The 23,756-nt window shown below is 45.0% G+C and overlaps 1 protein-coding gene across 1 annotated transcript in view; it reads left to right on the top strand.

Annotated features, from left to right (window-relative positions):
* Positions 1 to 244: 244 nt before the first annotated feature.
* The window catches only part of CWF19L2 (CWF19 like cell cycle control factor 2), a 78,603-nt gene continuing 55,091 nt past the window's right edge, over positions 245 to 23,756 (top strand). The window contains exons 1-8 of the mRNA XM_072134227.1: positions 245 to 673; positions 1,596 to 1,706; positions 2,358 to 2,477; positions 3,880 to 3,990; positions 6,533 to 6,652; positions 15,738 to 15,831; positions 17,358 to 17,473; positions 18,547 to 19,202. Coding sequence (XP_071990328.1) covers positions 581 to 673; positions 1,596 to 1,706; positions 2,358 to 2,477; positions 3,880 to 3,990; positions 6,533 to 6,652; positions 15,738 to 15,831; positions 17,358 to 17,473; positions 18,547 to 19,202 — 1,421 coding nt within the window. The 5' untranslated portion in view covers positions 245 to 580. The remainder of the gene's footprint in view (positions 674 to 1,595; positions 1,707 to 2,357; positions 2,478 to 3,879; positions 3,991 to 6,532; positions 6,653 to 15,737; positions 15,832 to 17,357; positions 17,474 to 18,546; positions 19,203 to 23,756) is intronic.

The following is a 23,756-nucleotide window of genomic DNA, read 5'->3' as shown; positions in this document are numbered from 1 at the left end:
AGAAAAGTGGGAGGGGCTTTTGTCCCTCTTTCTCTCATCCCAAAGTTGGGAGGTATGGGTATTATATGTCACAGAGTTGCATTAGGTATTGTGGGTACACAGGGGGGTTGGCCACAGGATAGGGGTATTATACTATGCAGGGGTCATTATTATACTGTGTTTGGGGATGGAGAAAAGGGCATGGTTCAGGAAAGAAGGGGGGCTTTTTGTCCCAAAAGTCGTGAGGTACTAGATTGATCCAATATCCCCCAGATATTTGTTGATTACGGTACTGGCAACAATTTCTTCTTGTTGACATAGTTATTGTTACATAATTATTGTTATTCTTTATTGATGACATAGTTGTAGCAGAGATGAAAACATGTGACGGGATGTGAGCTGTAATACACCGTGTAGAATACAGATACTGTAGTGGAAAACATTCCTTGTAGCGTGTAGGGTGCACCAATATGTCTGCTACGGGGCTTCCTACTACTTCCGGGTGTACACACATGACAGCGCTCGGTGCGCTGGAACGCAGCACTATGCGGGTCACATAGAGTGGTTACAGCCGCTGATCTTGCTTTACGGCAGCGGACTCATGGCGGCCTACGGGGGCAGTTTTGAAAGTGCGAGGAGTATAGAGGAGAAGAAGGATAGTAAGAGACGAGCCCGAGAGGAGGTGTTGGCACAGGTAATGGCGCAGGGATGTAGTGTTATGATTGTGCCTGGCACAGCTACACCCCTGCCCTGCTCATATATAGGTACATAGGTGCCGGCTACAGGTTCTTATAGTAAAATCTCGCTGTCCTAGCTGCTAGGGTCATCTGACACTACATGGTGTTGTCACTATCAACTTGCCACCCCCGGATTCTACGCCGTTGCCCGCTGGCTGCCCCCCCAGACTCTGTGGTGCTGCCAACGCTCGCTGGCCGCCCCCATCCCGGGCTCTGTGGTGCCGCCATCACCCGCTGGCCGTCCCCGAGCTCTGTGGTGCGACCATCGCCCGCTGGCCGCCCCCGGGCTCTGTGGTGACACCATCGCCCGCTGGCCGCCCCCGGGCTCTGTGGTGACACCATCGCCCGCTGGCCGCCCCCGGGCTCTGTGGTGCCACCATCGCACGCTGGCCACCCCGGGCTCTGTGGTGCGACCATCGCCCGCTGGCCGCCCCCGGGCTCTGTGGTGCCACCATCGCCCGCTGGCCGCCCCCGGGCTCTGTGGTGCCACCATCGCCCGCTGGCCGCCCCCGGGCTCTGTGGTGCCACCATCGCCCGCTGGCCGCCCCCGGGCTCTGTGGTGCCACCATCGCCCGCTGGCCGCCCCCGGGCTCTGTGGTGCCACCATCGCCTGCTGCCCTACCCCCCAACCCCCACCCCATGGCTCTGTGTTGTCGCCATCGCCCGCTGGCCGCCCCCGGGTTCTGTGGTGCGACCGACGCCCACTGGCTGCTGCCAACTCGCTGCTGTCCTGCTCTGCGCCGCCGGCTACATGCCCTCCCCCACCCACATACACTCCACTACTTGCTATTGGCTCAAGAATTGTGAGCGTCACACATAATACACCATAAGTATCCTGTAATATACAAGATGGGTGACAACCTCCTGTCTTCAATTCAGGCTAAAGAAGACTATGAAAGAGAGGAGAGAAGGAAAGAGCAGAGACGATTGCGAGGAGAAGACACCTGGATGCTGAATGATGTCACTGAGCGCCTGGAACAGATAGAGCAGGTGATGTAGACCCACATATCGATGGGTGATGGGTTATAAGTGTACGCTGTTATTGTGCCCCATCCCTTCTAATAAATTTTGAGACTAAAGTCCGCCAGCAGTCGTGACCATACAAAGCTGCAGACAGTGTTGTATATTATCCCTTGGAAAACTGTGTAACTATACTTTTGCAGCAGGACATTTATATTCTAGGATTGTAGCAGGACTATAGCACTGTGGTGCACTCTTTTGTTAGATCTCTTCTTTAAACATGGCACAGCCCCTTCCTTCTCTGTTTTTGATGCAGCCAGCATCTAGTTAGGTATTACAGTGGAAGGGAGGGGCTGGGGAGCATTTTTAATGTAGAGATCAAAGAACACTGTAATACAAGGAGATTCCCTTAGTGCGCCAAGTCTAGCTGCAATCCTGGAATATGAATGCATTTTACAAAATCCTGCTGCTACTAACGCACGCACGCACGCACGGTTACACACAAATCTCAAGGGACAATATCTAACACTGTAGCTTTGTACGATGAGACCTGCTATTAGACTTCATTTAAAGGTATTTTAAAAGTGATGAGGGAGACGTAAGTGACACTAAGGTCCTTGATGACTTCCCATTTGGCTTGTCCTCTGAGCTCATGCTCTCATGTACTATGTGTCATTCCAGGAGACTTCAGGAAAGAAGAAAAAGAAGAAAAAAGACAAAAAGGCTAAGAAAGAAAAAAAGAAAAAGAGTCGAAAACCCAAGTCTGAGAAAAATGAAGATTCGTCGGCCGGTTCCTCCTCGGTGAGCAACTATGGAGGGGAAGGGGGGGTCGGTGGAAAGTATTTGTGCCGTGTTCAGTTTCATGCTGTAATCTAATTTAAAAGCCCTAGAAGTAGAGAGTGCGGCAGAGCTGTGAGAGGCCACCATTATCCTGCTGTAATTTCTCCTTCCAGCACCATTAATCCTACTGTGACAGACGGATCCTGAATAAATAGGAGGAGATGCTATCCCGCCATAGCCGTGCTCCCAGGCCTCCATTAAGGAGATTATTTCTCTAGCAGCGATGCAGAACTATGTACCTGCAAATCTGCCAGCACGTGACCTTGTCTCTGACAATTAACCTTGTCATTTGTCTCCGTCCCTTATGTCTTCTTAATGTTCTTATCATTTGATCCAAAGCCCAGGAATAAAAATTGCTATGTGGCGCTGAACAACATAACCTCTGCCTCTATAGACCACGTGATCGCCGCATGTGAAAATGGTGAAGCATTGCTGCTGGGGTTGATTCCCCTTGTATTTGAGGCTCTTATATCTTTAAAAATTGCATAAACTTTTTTTTTTTTTTTTACCAAAATAAAACTGAAATGTACAAAAAAAAAATACCTGTAAGAGTCCTTGCAGAATGCCAGGTGCTCACCAGGACCAGGTACCGGCAAACACCGGAGGAGGTGGGAGGGGTGAGTGCTCTTCACCCCTCCTCTCTACATCGGCAAATGAGTGGCCGTGCTGCTAATCTGCTGAAATATGGGACTAGTCCTATAATTTGTAACCTGCTGCACCATCACCGTGAGCCATAGAAGTCTATGACTGTCCAAATCGGGCAAACGGATCATAACCCCCATAATGGCCGTCTGAATGAGCCCTAACAATAATTTTTAGCTAGTCTCAAAAAAAAAAAAAAAAAAAGCCACAAAAATGTTCAATGTTCAAATAAGTTATGGACTGTAAACGGATTGGTCAGTACGGATAACCCCAGTAAATCAGCACTAGTACCTTGTAAAGCATATCCACTTTCCAGCTACGACCTTCTTTTTTTCTCAGCATAGCAACGAGGTGGAAAAAGTACGGTAAATTTCAGGATGATGAGTGATAGGTCAAGCTGTCCCAACTTTCCTCAAATCGTGCATCTTGTATGTCTTAGGATTGGGACAAATCTTATGAGGACCTCCCAACATGGATCATTATGTTGTCTGAGAGATACTTGACTTATCTGGTAGCAGCTTTCTCCCCTCTCAAAAGACATGCACACCTCAGCTAAGTGTGCAGAGGTGCAGCTGGGATACTGTAGCTGTTGGCTTAGCAAATGTTCATGTTAAAGGCATGAGCACCCTCAGGGTGTTATACATTCGTATCCATGGTTATTGATGGCTGATGTTATTTAGGTGATGACCAGTCTTTTACCATGTTATTTCCCTCTGTCTAGGATTCGGAGGGTGCATGGGTGGAGGCAGGTCCTGCACAGCCAGTGACTGACAAGAAGGCTTGGAAAATCCAAAAAGAGTCCCCCGTGAGGGAAACCGGAGCAGATGTCCAGGTACGCCTAGATGATGCACGGGAAGTTGGGGAATGTTGTATGTTTGAGCTAATTTTATTTCCGCATTCCATATTCTTTATTTCTAAGGTCGTTGTCTGACTGAGGGGTATTCCCCTCTTCCCATTGAGACAACATGCACCCTTGATCATGAAAAGCATACATGTGTATGGGGATAGAAGGCTTCCTGATGGTCTATCATAGTAAAGAAAATGATGGGTTTTGATGGTAGATTTTCTTTAATGGAATAAGACTGCATCATGCTTATAGTCTGGTACCTTCTGTCACTTCCCTTTACTAATCAAACATGAGAGCGACAACTGGGGAGTGCAAAAACGGAACTTGATTTTATTGTGTACATGGAAGTTACTTGACCTCCTTGATTCTGCACCAACATTTTGTACAGTGTTAAAATACTTGACAGCCTTCTTCCAAAAAACGCACCACATGGGGTACTTCAGTTCAGTCTGATTTAATTTAGTTAAATTATTATGCATAGAAATTGTTTGTACAGCGCCGAGGAGCACGGTGGTGCTAAATTATAAACAGATATTAAAGGAGATGGCCACTCTTTATTACATAAGTGCCTTTACTGCCTTGTGGCTAATCCCTGATGTTCATGAAGTGATTCAGCAGTCCTGCTACTTACTTTTGTGCTGTGCAGATTCTGTCACATCTCTGAGCACTGATGAATAGGAGGAGCTGCAGCAGCACAGTGATGATTTGTACTGCCCCATCTCCCTCCCCTCTTCCTGTCTGTCAGTGAAAATTAAGACATGGGCTGAGGACGGGCTGGAGCAGCAAGAGAGAGGAAGCTGTGTACGGTATATATGCAGAGGGCAGCAAGTTGAGAACAGGGAAAGGCTGAAGCAAAGATACAGGTAGAAATACATACAGAGGTTTATTTAAAAGTGGACAGCCCCTTTAGAGGTGACAGAGCTTCTTTACTACGAGAACTGTCAATCTGTGGAATAGCTGAGCTCAGGCGCTGGTCACAGCAGGGACAGCAGAGAGCTTCAAGAAGGGTCTAGATGCCTTTTTACACCTAAGTAACATTGATGGTTATGTTATATAGAATTGTTTCCCCTAAATCCCTTCCTCATCCAATCCCTTCCCTTCCTTGGTTGGACATGTGTCTTTTTTTCAACTGTTTGAACAGTGTCTGAAACCTTCAGTGCTCAGACACTGTAAATATCTGCTATGATATGCACGGCCTGGCCTTAGTATTTCTTATTGCTCCTATGGTATATGTATGACATGAGTGTACACCGCTGATCTCTAGCCCTGGAGGCATAAAACGCTTGCAGCCCTGTACCTGCGTCTTGTCATTCTGCTTACATTGCTGTTTATCTCTCCTGGCCTGGATTGCTCTTGGTATCTCTGTCTGTCACAGCGCCGAGGCCTCATTACTGAATGTAAATGTCCTGATACAGAAAATGAAGTTTCTCAAAAAATTGTCAAGTTATGTGGGTGTACAAAGTCTGATATGATTGCAACAAATATTAAGACAAGGCTCCTCTGCTGTCTATTGGCACTGACTGCTATTACATTTGATTTATTTGAATTGAGCCGAGATCAGGCTCATGTTACAGCCCGGAGGGGTGCTGGTAATGACCCCCCCCCCAACCCTGCTGGCTAATAAGCATATTTTTTTAAAAAATCTGCAATGGCTCCAGGCTTCCTTGTTGCGCCAATATTTCTGATCAGCGGACTCCGTGGACCACCGGGGGTTATTACCCCTTATGTTGCCCCCACTGGGTTTTCCAGTCTTCTGAGAGTACTGTCATAGTCATCATGGGATATCCCTTGCAATGATCAGCAAGTTATCAGCTGTCCTATGGATAGAGAATAGTTTGTTAGCTTGGTCCATCTTAAGTAGCATAGTTTAGCTTAAAGGGGATGTTCCAGGCTAAACTTATTGATTACCCATCCAATGAAGAGGTCCTTAAAATCAGTTTGGCGCATGTCGAAAGCCCAGCAGCCACACAGATTACAATTCTCTTTCTATCAGTTACTGAGAATAGCTGAAGAAAGCAGATGGCGCCGTCTCTGTGTAGTGGTCAAACCAGGTTACTGCGAGTAAGTTCAACAGATAAGCTACAGCCACTCGGTTCAACTACTATACAGAGAGAATTTGGAACTTTTTTTCCTGTGGAAATGTCAATTTTTTTTTGCCAAAAAACAGCATTTTAAGGCAAATCTGTCATCTCTAGAATCAAAGATAAACATTGGAAGTTGATTAAAAAGTTAAAAAATTGCATTTGTCCCGCTTATGGGTAAAAGTTTTTTGCTATTTTTTGGGTAAGGTGATATTCTCCCTTCCAGTTTGTATGGAGTATTCTTGCGCCGTGACTTTGGGTTTGTACATTATATATGACGTGCTGATGGGACCGGTCTTAAGATGCAGGCTCTGTCCCGCTGACGCGCCAGTCACTTAGGCACCTGACACTTCTCTTATGTGCGGCCGGCTAAAGCGTTTTACCCAGAAGACCAGAGATTGTCTCTATGTGTTGTAATGCTAAATGAACCTGTGCTTCCATTTCAGAGGGACGAGTGGATGACCTTAGACTTTATGTCTCTGAAAGCGACATCAACAGCCGCGTTAAGAGCAGAAAGACAGAAAGAAAAAACACTGGAGCGTGAACAAGCCGAAGCTGTAGAAAAGGTAGGAGTCATTCATCTGAGAGAGCGTGCGCCGTCTGTGTATTGCATTGCAAATTTGTACGGCCAAGTGTGATGGCGCTTGTGTAGATGGTTTGTAATTTCAAGTACAAGTGAAATTTAAAGGGGAGATCCACTTTCTTATAAATAGGAGCAGTGCACACTTAGTCAGGAGAGCAGCAGAGGGCCCACGGTACTGCGATATTTACCTATCCCCACTTGCCCGAAGCAGCAGCAGTTCTCTTCAACTCTATGTAGTGGCTGGCTGTATGTGGCTCTGAAGCAGGCAGACTCTATGTGACAACAACATTACGCCTGCTGGCTCCAGGGCCACCTACCGCAGGCACTGGTTGGGCAGGCACTGTGACTATTGGCCAAAAAGGGGCTGTATGGCAATTGGCTATTGATTGACATTGTGTCTATTGACTGAAAGCAGGCATTGTGACTATTGCTACTTCGTGAGGGGACTGTGAATATTTACCACTGTGGGGGGAACTTATTGGCCATGCCCGTGTCTCGGGTTATTTGACAGTATATTCAGCTTTATGGTTGTCCTCAAAGGGCTTATGGTAATGTTAAGGCCTAAGTTTGTGTAAATTCTTCCTTATGCTGTATAAATGTAACTACTAAACAGCTCTTTTAAGGCATCTACAAGGTTTATGTGTTTCCCAGTGATCGTTTGACACGCCTGCTCTGCACGTAGGGTTATATTTTCTTAGACAGGGATTCTTTAAGATAGCAGAGAGATGCTTAGAGTTAAGTTTGTAAAAAAATCAGCGTTTTCTGCGTTCTCATTGCTTGCTATATTCAGAGATCGCAATAACGCCTCTACAAGCGTCTATGACGCATGCAGAGGCTGATTTACTCTCCAAAAAACCCATCAAGCGTATAAATACGCTTGGTAATGTAATTGTGTAAGCGCTGTCTGGCTATCAGCAGTAGCGATGTGTGTAAGTGACAGAGCGGGCAGCGGAGCTCAGACACAGAGCAGTCACGTGCCCTGCACACTGCCCCACTACACAGCGGAGATGTATCTGCTCCTCCCCCGCAGAAGAGGAGCTCAGGCCACGCCCCCTCAGCACGGAGCAGTCACAGTCTTCTCCCAACTGCTCTGTGTCTGTGTGATATTGCATATAGGGAGCAGTAGGGGAATCACATTACACAGAGGGCAAGGCACAGGCAGGAGGACAGGACATGTGACCTTTACTGGGGTCTCTGCTCCTCCTCCCCTCCTGACCAAAGGTGCATGTTGTCATCTGCTGTGGTGGTCCTGTGCCTGGTGTGGTGGTCCTGTGCCTGCTGTGGTGGTCCTGTGCCTGCTGTGGTGGTCCTGTGCCTGCTGTGGTGTTCTCACAGGTTTGTGTGACTGACCTATTCCCAGGTAGTTCAATTGATAAATAGTGGTTACCTGAGCCTGACATAAGATGTATTCAATAAAGTACAAAATAGTTATGATTGAAGTTATATGCATGGGTGGACTGCATGGGACACAGGAGGGGACAGTGCTTGTACAATGGTCCCCAGAGCTTACAATCTATGAGGAGGGGGACACAGGAGGGGGCAGTGCTTGTACAATGGTCCCCAGAGCTTACAATCTATGAGGAGGGGGACACAGGAGGGGGCAGTGCTTGTACAATGGTCCCCAGAGCTTACAATCTATGAGGAGGGGGACACAGGAGGGGGCAGTGCTTGTACAATGGTCCCCAGAGCTTACAATCTATGAGGAGGTGGACACAGGAGGGGGGCAGTGCTTGTACAATGGTCCCCAGAGCTTACAATCTATGAGGAGGGGGACACAGGAGGGGGCAGTGCTTGTACAATGGTCCCCAGAGCTTACAATCTATGAGGAGGGGGGCACAGGAGGGGACAGTACTTGTACAATGGTCCCCAGAGCTTACGATCTAGGAGGAGGGGGGCACAGGAGGGGACAGTGCTTGTACAATGGTCACAGGAGCTTACAATCTATGAGGAGGGGGGCACAGGAGGGGACAGTGCTTGTACAATGGTCCCCAGAGCTTACGATCTAGGAGGAGGGGGGCACAGGAGGGGACAGTGCTTGTACAATGGTCACAGGAGCTTACAATCTATGAGGAGGGGGACACAGGAGGGGGCAGTGCTTGTACAATGGTCCCCAGAGCTTACAATCTATGAGGAGGGGGACACAGGAGGTGACAGTGCTTGTACAATGGTCCCCAGAGCTTACAATCTATGAGGAGGGGGGCACAGGAGGGGACAGTGCTTGTACAATGGTCCCCAGAGCTTACAATCTATGAGAAGGAGGAGGGGACACAGGAGATGACAGCACTTGTACAATGGTCACAAGAGCTTACAATCTATGAGAAGGAGGGGACATAGCAGGTCATAGTGCTTGTACAATGGTCACAAGAGCTTACAATCTATGAGAAGGAGGAGGGGACACAGGAGATGACAGCACTTGTACAATGGTCACAAGAGCTTACAATCTATGAGAAGGAGGAGGGGACACAGGAGATGACAGCACTTGTACAATGGTCACAAGAGCTTACAATCTATGAAGAGGGGACAGGAGGTGACAATGCTTGTACAATGGTCACAAGAGCTTACAATCTATGAGAAGGAGGGGACATAGCAGGTGATAGTGCTTGTACAATGGTCACAAGAGCTTACAATCTATGAGAAGGAGGGGACATAGCAGGTCATAGTGCTTGTACAATGGTCACAAGAGCTTACAATCTATGAGAAGGAGGAGGGGACACAGGAGATGATAGCGCTTGTACAATGGTCACAAGAGCTTACAATCTATGAGAAGGAGGAGGGGACACAGGAGATGATAGCGCTTGTACAATGGTCACAAGAGCTTACAATCTATGAGAAGGAGGAGGGGACACAGGAGATGATAGCACTTGTACAATGGTCACAAGAGCTTACAATCTATGAGAAGGAGGAGGGGACACAGGAGATGACAGTGCTTGTACAATGGTCATAAGAGCTTACAATCTATGAGGAGGGGACATAGCAGGTGATAATGCTTGTACAATGGTCACAAGAGCTTACAATCTATGAGAAGGAGGCGGGGACACAGGAGGTGACAGTGCTTGTACAATGATCCAGGCATTTCAAGTAAGGTATAAAATAAATAAATAGCCCAAATACCCTAAGGCTGTGTTCACATTGTATTGATACTCATTCTATTGAACAAAATCCTCCCCGAACCAAAACACTTGTGCTCAGTAAGTAGCAACTTTACTTCTTGCTAGTTATTGAACGCAAGTGCATTGGTCAGAAGGCTTCTGTTTTTGGGAAGGACTATTGCGCGATACACTTTAGTAAAAAATAAACAGTGTAAAAAAAAAGTGTTATGCCCTCAACCCCCCAAAAATAAATGAAATAAATTTAGAGGCGGCAGCCACAGCCTGCTCAGTGTGGGGAGGTAGGGGGTTTGGGACTGCTATTAACAATGTATACGACAAGGAGTTATATATTTGTATTACTGAAAATTCCATACTCCTCCTCGGCTAAAAATACTCCTCAAAAATGGTGAGAGGAGTATTATTACCCTTCTGGAAAAATGTTAGTGCGACCTCTGGCTATATTCGTTTTACTCACCTAGCGCCTATCTATTCCACCAGAACCAACTATCCACATCAATGCCTCACTTCTTCACTTGCTTTTGTACACACTTAAGTTAGTATGGTTACATAAAGTAATCACGTGTTCTATTCTGAAGCAAGAAATGACTTCTTATAAATATCTGAATCATCTTTTGTTTCTCTTATTTATCCTTCCGCTTGCTGCAGGGGACATCTCTCCTGACCCAGGCCCACCTTCATTACATTTTAAAATTTTACACATCAACCCTGTTTGCTTTATCAAGATTCGGTGTATCCCTTCTTCTCCTTTTCCTCCACCCATAACCCTTTTTTAAATTTGCCCTATGGAATGCCCGCTCTGTGTTCAATAAACTAGAATCTCTTACCTATGTCCTGGCTATCACTGAAACCTGGGACCAGCATGACTCTGCCTTCCTCGCTGCTTTGTCTTATGGTGGCTTACACTTTTCTCACTGCTCCAGACCTGAGAATAAGCATTAGGAGGGGTAGGCATACTCCTCACTTGTACTTTCCTGGTAATTCCCCCTTTATGCTATCTCAGATTCCCATCTTTTGAGGTCCGCAACCTCAGACTTTTCTGCTCATTCTCTCTTCGGGTGGCTGTAGTATACCAACCTCCTTGTTCACCCTACCAGTTCCTTGACCACTTTGTCTCTTGGCTCCCTCACTTTCTATCCTGTGAGATTCCAACCATCATCATGGGAAACTTTAACATCCCACATCTCTCCTCCTGCCTCTCAGCTCTTATCACTAGATACCTCTATAGGTTGTTCACAACTCTACCACTCATTATGAGGGAAACATCCTCGACTAGGTGTGCTGAACGTCTGTGGAGAAAATCATGCACATCTGCAGACTTTATATACTTCAAATTTATGCTCAGAATCTTTAACCCCCTTAATGCCGAAGCCACTTTTCACCTTCCTGACACGGCCCATTTTTTCAAATCTGCCCTGTGTCACTATAAGTGGTTATAACTTTGGAACGCTTTAACATATCCAAATGATTTTGAAATTGTTTTCTCGTGACACTTTGTGCCTCATGTTAGTTGAAAAATTTTTGTGGTATGTTTTGCATTTATTTATGAGAAAATCAGATATTTGGTGAAAATTTGGAAAAATTCGCGATTTTTGAACTTCAAAATGTTCTACTTTTTCCACACGTGAGTCATAACCGCAAAATAATGTAATAACTAGCATTCACCGAATGTCTACTTTATGCCTCAGTGGTTTTTTATGCATACTCTTATTTTTGTAGGATGTTATGGGGCTTTGAACGTTAGGTGCGATTTTTCACATTTTCATAAAAAACGCTAAATCCTGCTATTGAGGGACCTGCTCAGGTTTCAAGTCACTTTGAGAGACCTAAATAAAAGTAATACCCCATAAATTACCCCATTATAGAAACTACGCCCCTCAACGTACGTGAAACAACTTTTATGATGTTTGTTAACCCTTGAATTGTTTTACAGGGGTTAAAACAAAATCGGATGCAATTTTGAAAGTAACATTTTTTTTGGCTAAATGAATGTGTTTTTCAAAAAAGGAACAAATTCTCGGACAAAATACCAAAACGCTCCACAAAATTTGATATCTCTCCCGTGTATAACAATAGCCCATATGTGGTGGTAACCTGCTGTATGGGCACACGCCAGGGCATCGAAGGGAAGCTGCGCCACTCAGAGCACATTATGCATTGTCACTTTTTATTGGCTAACACCAGGTATATACCAAGCTCCAGGCTTCTCTGCAGTCTCATTGACTCTGTATATAAGATGCGGCTGATGACTGGTTCATGCAGCAGCATTTGTTTATTTATTAAATTATTTTATTCCATTCCCTTATAAAGAATGGCTGGACTATTATACAAGTTATACCTCTTGTGTCACCCCCTCATCCTCATAGACTGTAAGCTCTTGTGTCACCCCCTCATCCTCATATACTGTAACCTCTTGTGTCACCCCCTCATCCTCATAGACTGTAAGCTCTTGTGTCACCCCCTCATAGACTGTAAGCTCTTGTGTCACCCCCTCATAGACTGTAAGCTCTTGTGTCACCCCCTCATAGACTGTAAGCTCTTGTGTCACCCCCTCATAGACTGTAAGCTCTTGTGTCACCCCCTCATAGACTGTAAGCTCTTGTGTCATCCCTTTATCCTCATAGACTGTAAGCTCTTGTGTCACCCCCTCATCCTCATAGACTGTAAGCTCTTGTGTCACCCCCTCATCCTCATAGACTGTAAGCTCTTGTGAGCAGGGCCTCACTCCTATTGTTCCATATGACGGTTTGTACTCTGTAATGTAATATTATATTTGTATATGTTCCTTATGATTTGTACGGAGCTATGGAATATGGTGGCGCTATATAAAATATTTTTATTTACTGTTAGAGCTGTGAGACTGCCTCTTGGTACTAGGTAGTAGATTGGGATGGGTCTTTGATCCTGGGATCGTGATCTGCATTTTAACTAAAAGCTCCAGCAAATTTGGCTTTTCTGCCAAACAAACGGGGCAGAGTCTATAGCAACTCCACCTAAAGTCAGCTTTCGCTACCAAATATTGTCAGATATATTGGACTATGCACATTTTACAGGTATTGCACGGCTTGCACAGGTATTTAACAAGTGTCTGCACTGAGATTGTGTCACACGCGATTCTTTTTTGGTGCGGTTGCGCTGGCTTCCATGAGACACAATTTAGGGGGCGTGCCATCGGACGATCCGACTGATTTGGACCGAGCGTGGGATTTAACATTCATATTGTGTCGCAAGTTCAAGCACTTGCATGCACCACTAAAAAGATGGTGAACTTTGTCGGACCTGAGCAGGGGAAGCGGAACATGCAGGATATCGGGCGCATAATCTTTGTGAATTGCGGCACAGTGCATTATTGTTGGACATGTGCCCCTCAGTGATTGACAGGGCTTGTACAGATTATCCCGCCCACCCACAGTGATTTACAGGGGGAACCCTTGGTGATCCCTGCCACCCATAGTGATTTATAGGGGGAGCCCTGGCTACCCCGCCCACCCAAAGTGGTTGACAGGGAGAGTCCTGCTTACCCCACCCACCCACAGTTATTGACAGGCTGAGCCCTGATTACTCTGCCCACCCACAGTGATTGATATGGAGGGTCCTGATTACTCTGCCCACCCACAGTTATTGACAGGGGGAGCCCTGGCGACCCTGCCCACCCACAGTGATTTGACATGGAGGGTCCCCCCCCCCCCTCCCCGAAGTAATTGACAGGGAGGGTCCTGATTACTGTGCTCTTCCCTGTCTCTATAACGTGTGTATAAGTTAGATGCCCCAGCATATTGTTTGCCTGTGAATATGTACATGCCCCATGTGCCGCACTAGGAGTTAACCTTCCCTGGCATTTCTCTGTTGTGCTGCCTGTGAGACCAGTGAGCTTTAATATTCGTGCTGACAATATTTGTCTCGGCTCTTTCAAGGTCGTGCATCACACAGCCCGAATATCATCCTCCCGCCATCAGACGTTCCTCTCTGTGTATTTATCTGTTCTATCTCCATAACAGCAAAGCCGAGTAGTATTGTCCTATTACTGGAGACAGAGCGCCAGGACTGCAAGATTTATGGCATTTAAAAAAAAGAATTTAAAGGCAAAGTAAATTTACAGAATTGTACAGATTCTCCTGAAAGTGGAAAGGTCCCTTCTGCAAAGCAATGTTGCAGAATGTTACAGCATCCAATCAAAAGCCTGCCACAGACTTTACTCAGAGCAGAGGGGAGGGGCTAAGTGCACTTTAGGATGATGGTACACCAACAAATTGCCAGCTTTCTGACTGCACTTCCCGTATAAATGAGCTTTTCTGGAAATTCTGGTAAAAAAAAAATTCTTTGGGAATATAGGCAGACCCTGGCACCTGGACCTAAGTTGCTCCAGTGCTTCTGAGTTTTAGCCCTTTTAGCTATTAGGCTACAGCCGTGTTAAGTGCAGATCTTAAAAAAATATATATGTGTGTGTGTAAACCAACCAGAAGTGATTTTAAAGGGAACCTGTCAGTTAAACTAACCCATGCTTACCAAACTTATCTTTGATATCCGCTGTTATACAGCAGTACAACTATCCCTATATTGTTCCTCCCCATGCCTGGAAAGTTCCACTGTCTGACCGTAAAGTTGTCTCACCATCTATGCAAATGACTGTGAGTCGGATCATTGTCTTTCCTTTTAGCTGAGTCTGGAATATTTGTGTACTTTTAGCTCAGCCTTGTCACAAGCCTCCTGATTGACAAGGGATGTGCTTTCTCTTCAACTTAGTGACTTGGCTCATCTACCTCATTCCCCCTTCTCTTTTTGGATTTCGAGAGATGATGTCTGTGTGACTCGCTGAACAGAATTCCTAAAAGGGGGAGAAATGAGCGAATCACACTCGGCCAGCATCTCTCTTGTTCCTGAGGGAGGGGACAATGAGGTAGCTGAGATAGCAGGCCTAATATTAACGAAAATCTGGAGGTGCGGCTGAGCTGGAAGAACTTTACGGACTGTAAAACCTTTCAGGCAAAGGGAGGAACAATACAAGGATAGTTGTACTGGTGTGTAATAGCTGTTTTCAAAGATATGTTTAGCTAATGTGGCTGAGGTTAGCCGACAGGTTCCCTTTAAAGAGTATTCCCCAAATCTAATTTGTGGTATGTTTATATGCACTAAAGCTGTAATACTTTAGGGGTTTCTTCAGAGCAGACAACACCTTATTAATGCAGCTTATTGAAATGGGGGTGCGTTATCACACTGTTGTGCTCTAGCTCTCTGCATTGAACTGCTTCATACTCCCCTCACCGGGGGAGACTGTAGTGTTGAACTCAGATTTTGTTATAGCTTTCACTCCGAGGAAAGGGTGTGGAACAACTTAAAGGTAAACTCTTTGGGCTGTTTGCGACCCAGAAGGCATGCTAACAGTTTAGTGGTCCCAAACATATTTAGCTCACTTCACCTGTTGCCACAAATTAGAGAAAACTGAGTGGGAAGTTGCCGGAGATCCACTGGTTTTGGAACCACAGGTTTAGTGCTCCCAAACTACTAGACAGCCTACCTTTAAGAGCACAGCAGTGTGAGGACTGTCCGAGTCTTTCAGCCTGAAGAGCTTTCTACTCTCTGCAATGAACTGTTCCACAGCCCCTCCCCTCTGGTTTGAGTGTAAGTTTCCAATCAAAATTCTTATACAGCTCTTACTCTTAGCAGAGGGGAGGGACAGTGGAGCAGCACAGTGCACAGAGCAGAAAGCTCTTCAGGCTGAAAGAGCCCTTGCATTGCTGTATTATAAAGTTTTTCATAGTCCTGTTGCTACTAACAATAAACGCATAGATATTGTTACACAGATCCTCATGGACAATACCGAATACTGTCTACTGCTGGCAGATTCCCTTTCAAAATATATTTATATATTTTGTTTAAAAATCCGCCTTGTTGGTGATGTAGCACGTCTTGTTCTCCGCTGTCTATAAGCTTCTTATAATGCGGTCTTTGTGTGTTTTGCAGGAGAAGTTGCAGGCCAGGGAATTAAACCCGTTCTGGAAAGACGGTGGTTCTGGATTACCACCAGAGGAGGGGGATGTAACCTCAGTTACCAAAGGTAAAAGCAATTTCCATAGAAGCGGCTTCCAACATTCAGCTGTCTGTCGGTATATTTCACTGTCACATTGGAGATCCACGGGAGCCTTGAAAGAATAGAAATTGCATTTCTGCCGCCATAGGAAAGGTAGCGCTTACATTTGTCATCCTACATTAGCTCTCTCATCCCTTTCTTCCAAAATACAGGGCATTAACATAGCCGTATTCATCAGGAGTAGTTATCCTGATCTGCGCTGCAGTATGCTTTGTTAAAGAAAACTTCTAATTCGGGGATAAAAATTTGACTCTGAATTCAATTAAAGGGGCTGTCCATCCAATTCTAAAGTTTCCATCCTGTCAAGTCTCTATCACTATATATTACGTTGGTGAGTGTTGCTCATCAATCATTAGATTATCTGGTATCATAGACTCAGCTTCTCCACAGAGGGGACACAAACCCCTTCCTATCACAGTTACTAATAATTAGACTGGTTCCATTCACACAGTTATTACTAAGGAGCTCACAGATTTCCTGACTGTATACGTATGGTATAAAGACTATAGATGGAGATAATATTCGCAGTGCACCAACAGCACAGATGTTTCTTGCTTTAAATGGCTGTGTGATGCTGTGATGAGGCATCATGGGATTGAAGGCAAAGCAAAAAGTAATATAATATAGCATAAAGATATGAACACAAATACTACAACATAAAAACATGCAGTTTAGTCAGTACATGAGTCATCTGGGTTGGCCCCTTTAGAAAAAATCTTTCCATTATATGTATATGTAGCTGTATCTTTGCCTCCTGTGATAGCTGCAGCCTTTCCCTGTTCTCCCCATGCTGCCCTCTGCATATACACAGCGTCCAGTTTCTCACTACTTCAGTGCGTCCTAATGGAGCCACCTGCTGGGCCTCTTTCTCTCAGTCCATCTCACTGACGTGGGTGGGGGGAGCAGGATGAGTCATAATCTCCTGCAGCAGCTCATACTATTCATCAGTGCTCAGAGATGTAAACAAAGATCCACAGAGAGTTTGCAGACAGCACTAAAGTAAGTAGTAGCAATGCTGAAGAACTTGATGAGCATTCAGGGACAGTTATTAAAGCAGTAAAGGCAGATCGCCAGTCATTTAAAAAAAAAAAAAAGTGGCCAACCCCTTTAACTACGGAGCAATAAATGGGGCGTTAAAACTTACCAGGTGTTCAGTAGGCTTTCTCTAAGGTGAATTTGTATTGGAAAACAAACATCCTTTTTCAAGTTGTAGCATTCGTTGGACTGTCATCAATATGGGTTGGCGAGAGTTCTGACTCCCAGGACCCAAACTCAGTGGAACATGAGGTCCTGCAGCACAGAACATTCTTTGCAGGAATTTAGATTGTGCAGTACCAGACACAGCCACATGGACAAAATGAAATTTTTTTTCTCTTTTCTGAAAATCAATTTATCTATTTTTACCCAGCAGGAAGAAAAGTTTAGGAAATGTAGAACTGTGTAGTGAATACATGGAATTTCTGGAATAATATAATATTTCTGACTCCCTCCAGTTCAGCATGTTGAAGATGGTGGACTGAGTTGGCTGAAGAAGTCACTGCAGAGGATGAAGGAACAATCGGAGAGGGAGAAGCGAAGTCTGGAGGACATTGTAGCTGAGAGATATGGAGTAAGGAATAATTCTTCTTTACAACAGGGACTCTTACAGTTTACGTTGCCCTGTAATAGCACTCCTAACAGTATAACTGTTATACACGCCCGGTAGCCTTTTTGTTCCGCCTACCAAAATCTTCGGCGCGCAGCTCGTTGTGGCTGCGCGCCCTCGTCCGATGATTCTTCCGTCTGCGCATGTGCAGAACAGCGGACCCGCGGCTGTGCGGTCATTGATCCGAAGCCGGAGTCACTGCGCATGCAGCAGGAGCATCGGACAAGGGCACGCAGCTACGACGAGCTGCACCGCCGAAGATTTTGGTAGACGGAACAAAAAGCCACCGGGGCGTGGAGTAGCCGCGACGTGTGGCCTCAGCTCCAGCTACTCCACGCCCCAGTAGCCACGTACGGAAATTTACATATATACTGAATAAAATTTTGCTAAAGATTGCAGGGACGTGAGGATTAGCCCTTAAAAGGGCTTTCCTCAAGTCCTATAGGTCCACCTACCACCCTATCTACCTTTATAGGTAGATATGTGGTGGTAGGTTCCCTTTAATAAAATATTACGGGTCTAGCCCACTACTCACCCCTTGAGGAAGCTAAATAAAAGTGCATGTAAACCCTGTACTCTGATAATCTAAACACATTGTCAGCCCGCAGCATTTCATAGAACAGAGGAATCATATAGTGATAGGAGCAAAAACAGTAATAAAACTGAATTAAATTGCAAAGTATGGGGGTTATAAATTATCTTTGTGTAAACATCACTAGAGGATTAAAATTTTACAAATTTATTTTATGAAATATATAAAATAAATAAATACCATTGGTGACTATATAGGAAAGTTGCACCGTTGTACATACCCCTGTTTGTATACTGTTTTGGGTCAGGAATAATTTTGGTATAAACTAAAAACCCAATGCACCAATTCTTGTATTTTGGCTATCCTACCGTGGGGGTTGGGTGTAAGAACTCTGGTTCCCCTTGCAAAATGCAATATGCCTTTTAAATGGGTTTTCCACTAAAGTCCTTTTTCTCCTATCTGGCACCAAATATTGTATATTTCTATATCTATTTTTTATTACTAGTCTATGGAAATCTTCCAAAGCAAATTGGAAGCTGCTGAAAAAGCCGCATCAAGGAATTTCAAGGGAGAAGATGATGACAAAAGAGAAAGGTGGAGAAAATCTAAATATCATCCCCAAGACACGTCAAGATATGCAAAACCAGAAGGGTCTAGCAACGACGGAAGAAAACATGACCACTACAATGAAGATCACAGATCTGATAGGTCCTCCTATAGACAGAGTAGAGAATATAGTTCAGAAAAATCCAAGGAAGAGGGGGAACCTAGGAGAGACAGACCAGAATCGGGTCGTAGGGAATATCTAGCAAGACGCTTGCAAGAAGCTACTGATGGAAAGGCTGCGTCTTCGAGACCTAAGCATCAGTTCTTAAAACCCTCTGAAGATAACGATGAATCTCATGGTATGGGATTTAGACCCCCTAAAAATGACTCTGATACATCATCTCAGAACACAACAAAAAGTCGCTTTATGAAACCTTCAGAGGATGAAGCCCCACCATTATGGAAGAGGGCAACTTCAAATCGTTCTAGGGAGGAGAAGCAAGGATCTAGTAGGGAAGACCAAGACACTGGCACAAAAAGTGAGAAATCTCTGGACGTAACCTCAACAGTCCAACACCAGCCTTCTCCAGAAGACAGTCCACCATCATCCTCACGGTAAGTCCTCATGACCTTTCTGAATGTAGTTGTTGAATCGTATATCATAGAGAAGTCTGGACAGAGATCAGTCCTAATGGGCGACTTTCTAGGTGGAAGATGACCACCCACAACAGGGATTTTCTGCAGTCCTTGACGATAGGTTGGATCTGGCGTCTGTAAAGGTGGGAGGTCCAGCCTAGGGTGTGTAATGGTGGTGTGAGATAATTAGTCTGTGGTTAGAAGGTGGAGCTGAGTTCGGTATGTTTTAGTTGGTCTGAGGTCTGATTTGGGTTATATATACTATAGGTGATCTGGTCTGGGGTCTATATCCATGATAGGGTTGTCTGGCCTAAGGACTGTATACACTTGGACTAGTCTACATCAGTGATCTTTAGGGTCTGTTACCAGGATTGTCTTATTTTATGGTCTACTTCTGGATGAGGTTTGATTTAGGAAGTCTAATCTGGCATATTGCATGTTTTTCTATGGCTTTGAAGGTGTTAGCTGGAAGTGACCATGCAGCTGTATGTAATCTTCATAATTCAACATCTTTGCAGAGGTTCAGGACAATCTAAGGTCCTAATTCTCCACTGCTTATGGCCATAACTAATATGGCCAAGGCTTTGTTTCCTCTGGGCTGATGTATAAACTAAATGTATGATCTTGTAAGTGCTGTGTTCCTGCTTCGCAAGCATCAATTTCTTTTGATATGCAAATAAGTTACACCATGGGTATGGCAGTGACATTCGTGCACCTCCTTATGTCCAGTTTTGACCCCTATACCAGTGGTGGCGAACCTATGGCACGGGTGCCAGAGGTGGCAATCGGAGCTCTTTCTGTGGGCACCTAGCACAGAATTTACCGGATAGGACTCAAGCCTTCCTCCTCCCTCGGTGCTATTTTAAAGTGACACCTACTTGGCTGCCAGGACTACAGGAGGAGCGAGAAGGTGTGGACAGGGATGGATTATCGTTGGAGCTCCTGATTCTTCCTCTTCAGGGGACACTGGAGGGAAGCTACAATCCAAATGTCTCCTGCATTTTATTGTATTGGTGTAATCAAGTCGCCAATATGATTGAAATATGTGTGATATAGCAGAGATCAATAGGTTACTGCTCAAATTATTATGTCGGCAGTTTGCGACATAAAAGTGGGTTTTGGTTGTAGTTTGGGCACTCTGTATCTAAAAGGTTTGCCATCACTGCCCTATACTTTCAAACTCCACCTTGATGGGCAATGCCCTGTTCCTCCAAATAAACTTTATAAGAAAGTGTGCACAAAACTTTGTGACCCTACCCATGGTGCACCAAAATGCTAATTTGAATAGGAATTGCTTGCCTACAAGATGTGCTGGTTTGTTTAAATGCTTCCACCTCTTGTTGGCTTGTGCTGCACATGTGGACAAACTTGGTACGCATGCATATTTTGGAGGGGGAGAGGAATAGCTTATTCCTCTGTCAGTTGTGTAAGATGTATAGTCAATCAGTTTGTTTTTTGGGAGTTCCCAAAAACCCCCTCTAAGGATTATCCTCCCAGCAGGTATTGGTCGTCATGTCCTGCAGTCTCGTCACGTAACGTCTTAATATTAACGTCCTCTGTTAACACGACTCCTTCTATTTATTTCTTATCTTGCTAGATATATATTTTTTTTATCTGGTATCATTTTTCCCCGTCGTTGTTTGTAATAATTTCGGTACAAAGTGCCTCCATTAATCCATGCTTTCTAGCGTGCGGCAGAGGTCAGGAAGTTCTCTTTTAAGACCCGCCATGCTCTGAATAGGTTAAGAAAACAGCATAAAAGAGGAGTGCAGCTGAAAGCTTTCCTAATTGATAACCTCCCGCTGCTTCCGCTGGTTTTGCAAGCCCAAATCTCTGAAACCGACAGCGAGGAAATATATTTTTTACTCTCCCTATCAAACCGTACGGCTTCTCTGCTCTCTAGTTTCCTGCGGCTCAGCAGAGCAGATCTATTAGGTTTTTATCTTTTCTTCTCGGTGTGTGCGCGGCACACACAGCTAGACCGCTCCTCTGATATTAGCGGCGGAAGAGACGCCGTATAATGGAAGTCGCCCCCACTCCGGCCAGTAATGAACTTCTCTCAGGACCCATGACTTGTTTTTCATTGTTTCGTATATTTTACAAATCGTGCAGTCCATGCCAAGGACTGTGTATATCCAAATATGACTGTGTATATCCAAATATGACCCCAGTCCTGGAAAATCCATCATTTTCTCGTATGACAACTTGAAGCGTATATGTCTAAAATGGTCGCTGACCTTTATATTTTTATGAAGAATTGATTCAGTTTTTCCCAGAGTGCTTGCAGCGTTTCTGAGCTCCCTGAGCTTCATCGCCACTCACTGTTTGGTAGATTCAATAGTTTTTCGGCAGTGTTTGCCTTGCTTCACAGGAAATTTACCACATGATGTAGTGCTTCTAAACAAAGGACACTAACATGCTGGTTTGTGCTTTTTTTAAACCTGATCCATTCTTCTTTTTTCTTCTAATAGTGTAGTTTTTGAGAAAAACCTCTCTTAAAATTATGTAAATTGGCCTCAGGGGCTCCTGTCTACCTCAAAGGAGCCCCTTATGGCTCCGTGGTCTGATTATTTGCCCCCTCCATTCGGGTGTTTCTGCTGGTCTCATCCCTCCAAATGAGAAATCTGAATGGAGGCGTGAATAATTATCAGATGACAGAACCAGAAGGGGCTTCTGTGATATAGATGCTCATTTGCATCATTTTGATAACCTGTTTTCTCAAAAATAAAAAAATTATAAGTGTTAAAAAGAATGGATCGGTTTCAGGAGGCTCACGCCAGCATGTAACTGTGGTTGGTTTAGAAGACAATTTTTGTAATGGGTATAACTTAACCAGACTGGGTGTTGGGGGTGGGGGAGATATTACATAAAAATGTGTCTTGTTTTGATGTGTAATAAACCAACTAATAGGAGGTGTAAAATAAGACTTGACCGTGTTAAAGGGGTTCTACAGGAATCCTATGGATCCTAACAGGATAACCAAAAAAGTGTTAAGAGTCGTGAGGAAATCCTGCACCTTGCTTTTACTGTTTGTTTTTAGTCCCTCATGGGAGTCATGCGACCCACTTAGTTAATGAGTAGCCACCAAAGGTCGCAATTCTTTTATTGTCCACAGTCCCGAGGAGGTTGCAGTGGATCACGACTCCCAGGAACTACCAACTGGGCTCCTGATTCTAGTGTTGTGACCGACTCCTGGTCATTGGCACTTCTGGTGTGACTGAAAATGGCAGAGGTTACGGGACCCATTTCAGGCAATCGGCAGTGTCAGAAGCAAACATAGAACCAGTGACACCCTGAGCGAGGTCCCATGACCCCTGACAGTGCCAAACATCGAGAGATGCTGAGGGTGCTGTAACCAGCGCCACTGGCGGCGATGACAAGGACACCTAGGACACAACCAAGGCTGTGATCCCTTTATCAGACCTGAAAAAAATCCTACGTGCCACAAGTTTATTTTGTGTCAAAGCTCTAGAAAAGCCCCAATCTGAGAGTGACCTTCTTCAATCTTGTAGTGCCTTGTCGGTCCAGACACTTCTCAGCCGTCTCTCGTTTTCTCTCCTGACGGTGGCTGAATATGAATGATGCGTCGAGTGTGCGGTGATATGTGGTCGCAGCTGTATCACGTCCTCTCTCCCCTCATGACGGCACTAGGGACTTCCTTATGTCACAACAACCATGTGTGAGAATCTGTGAAATATTAGAGAGCCGCGTTGTTATGGAGCCTCAGCTATGTCAAACGTTACAGCTTCTATTAAACCGTGACAGGAAATTTATGGAGTTTGACAGCTTGAAGTTCATTGTGACCCAGTTTAAAATCCCAGTTAATCCAGCGCCTGATTTATAGGCTATTCTCCTGGCTATAAGGCAGCAGTGCTCAGTGTTGTGGCTGGACCCTGTATGTGTCGGATAAGAGGAGTCTTGTGAATTTCCTCACACACACACACCGTTTTTTCCTCAGGTGATGCAGCCATGATTTGGGCCTTGTTTACCTCCTGTATTTCTATGGGCTTATACATACAGTTGAGGATTTGTCAGCCCCAGCTCTGAGCTTGGCTCCCTGAGGTAAAACTCGGAGCAGGACCTATTCTTGACTGCTTACGGTCTTTAGGGCTGTGACAAATATGGATGACACAAAACGGGGGAGATGTATTAATGCGTCAGTCTTTAGTTCTCTGCCGCGACAGATTAATACCTGTGTCTGATGCTGGGTGATTTATCTGGTGAAGTATAAGACTGGCGAGTCCAACTTTGCACCTTATATTAGTCGTATTGGATTTCCTGGCACATGGTCTATTTTCTGGCCCTGGTTACCGAGGGCGACCCCTTTTCCGGACAAAGTCTAAAAATTCCTTAAAACCTTCCAACAAATATGGCACAGCATTTCAGGTGCAGATTACTCCAGTTTAATGGTGTAGACAAATCAATAAATCTTCCCCAAAGTGTGTCATACATTAGGCAAGGAAAGAGGGGAGTTATTAGGATAGCATGGTGTAGGGGGAACAGTGTAGCGGCTGGTGAAGCTACAACATGGAG

The sequence above is a fragment of the Engystomops pustulosus genome, chromosome 2 (assembly GCF_040894005.1).
Source record: "Engystomops pustulosus chromosome 2, aEngPut4.maternal, whole genome shotgun sequence".
In the NCBI taxonomy this organism is placed as follows: Eukaryota; Metazoa; Chordata; class Amphibia; order Anura; family Leptodactylidae; genus Engystomops; species Engystomops pustulosus.
Note: the sequence above shows the minus strand (reverse complement) of the source record. Positions and strands in the feature narration are given on the sequence as shown.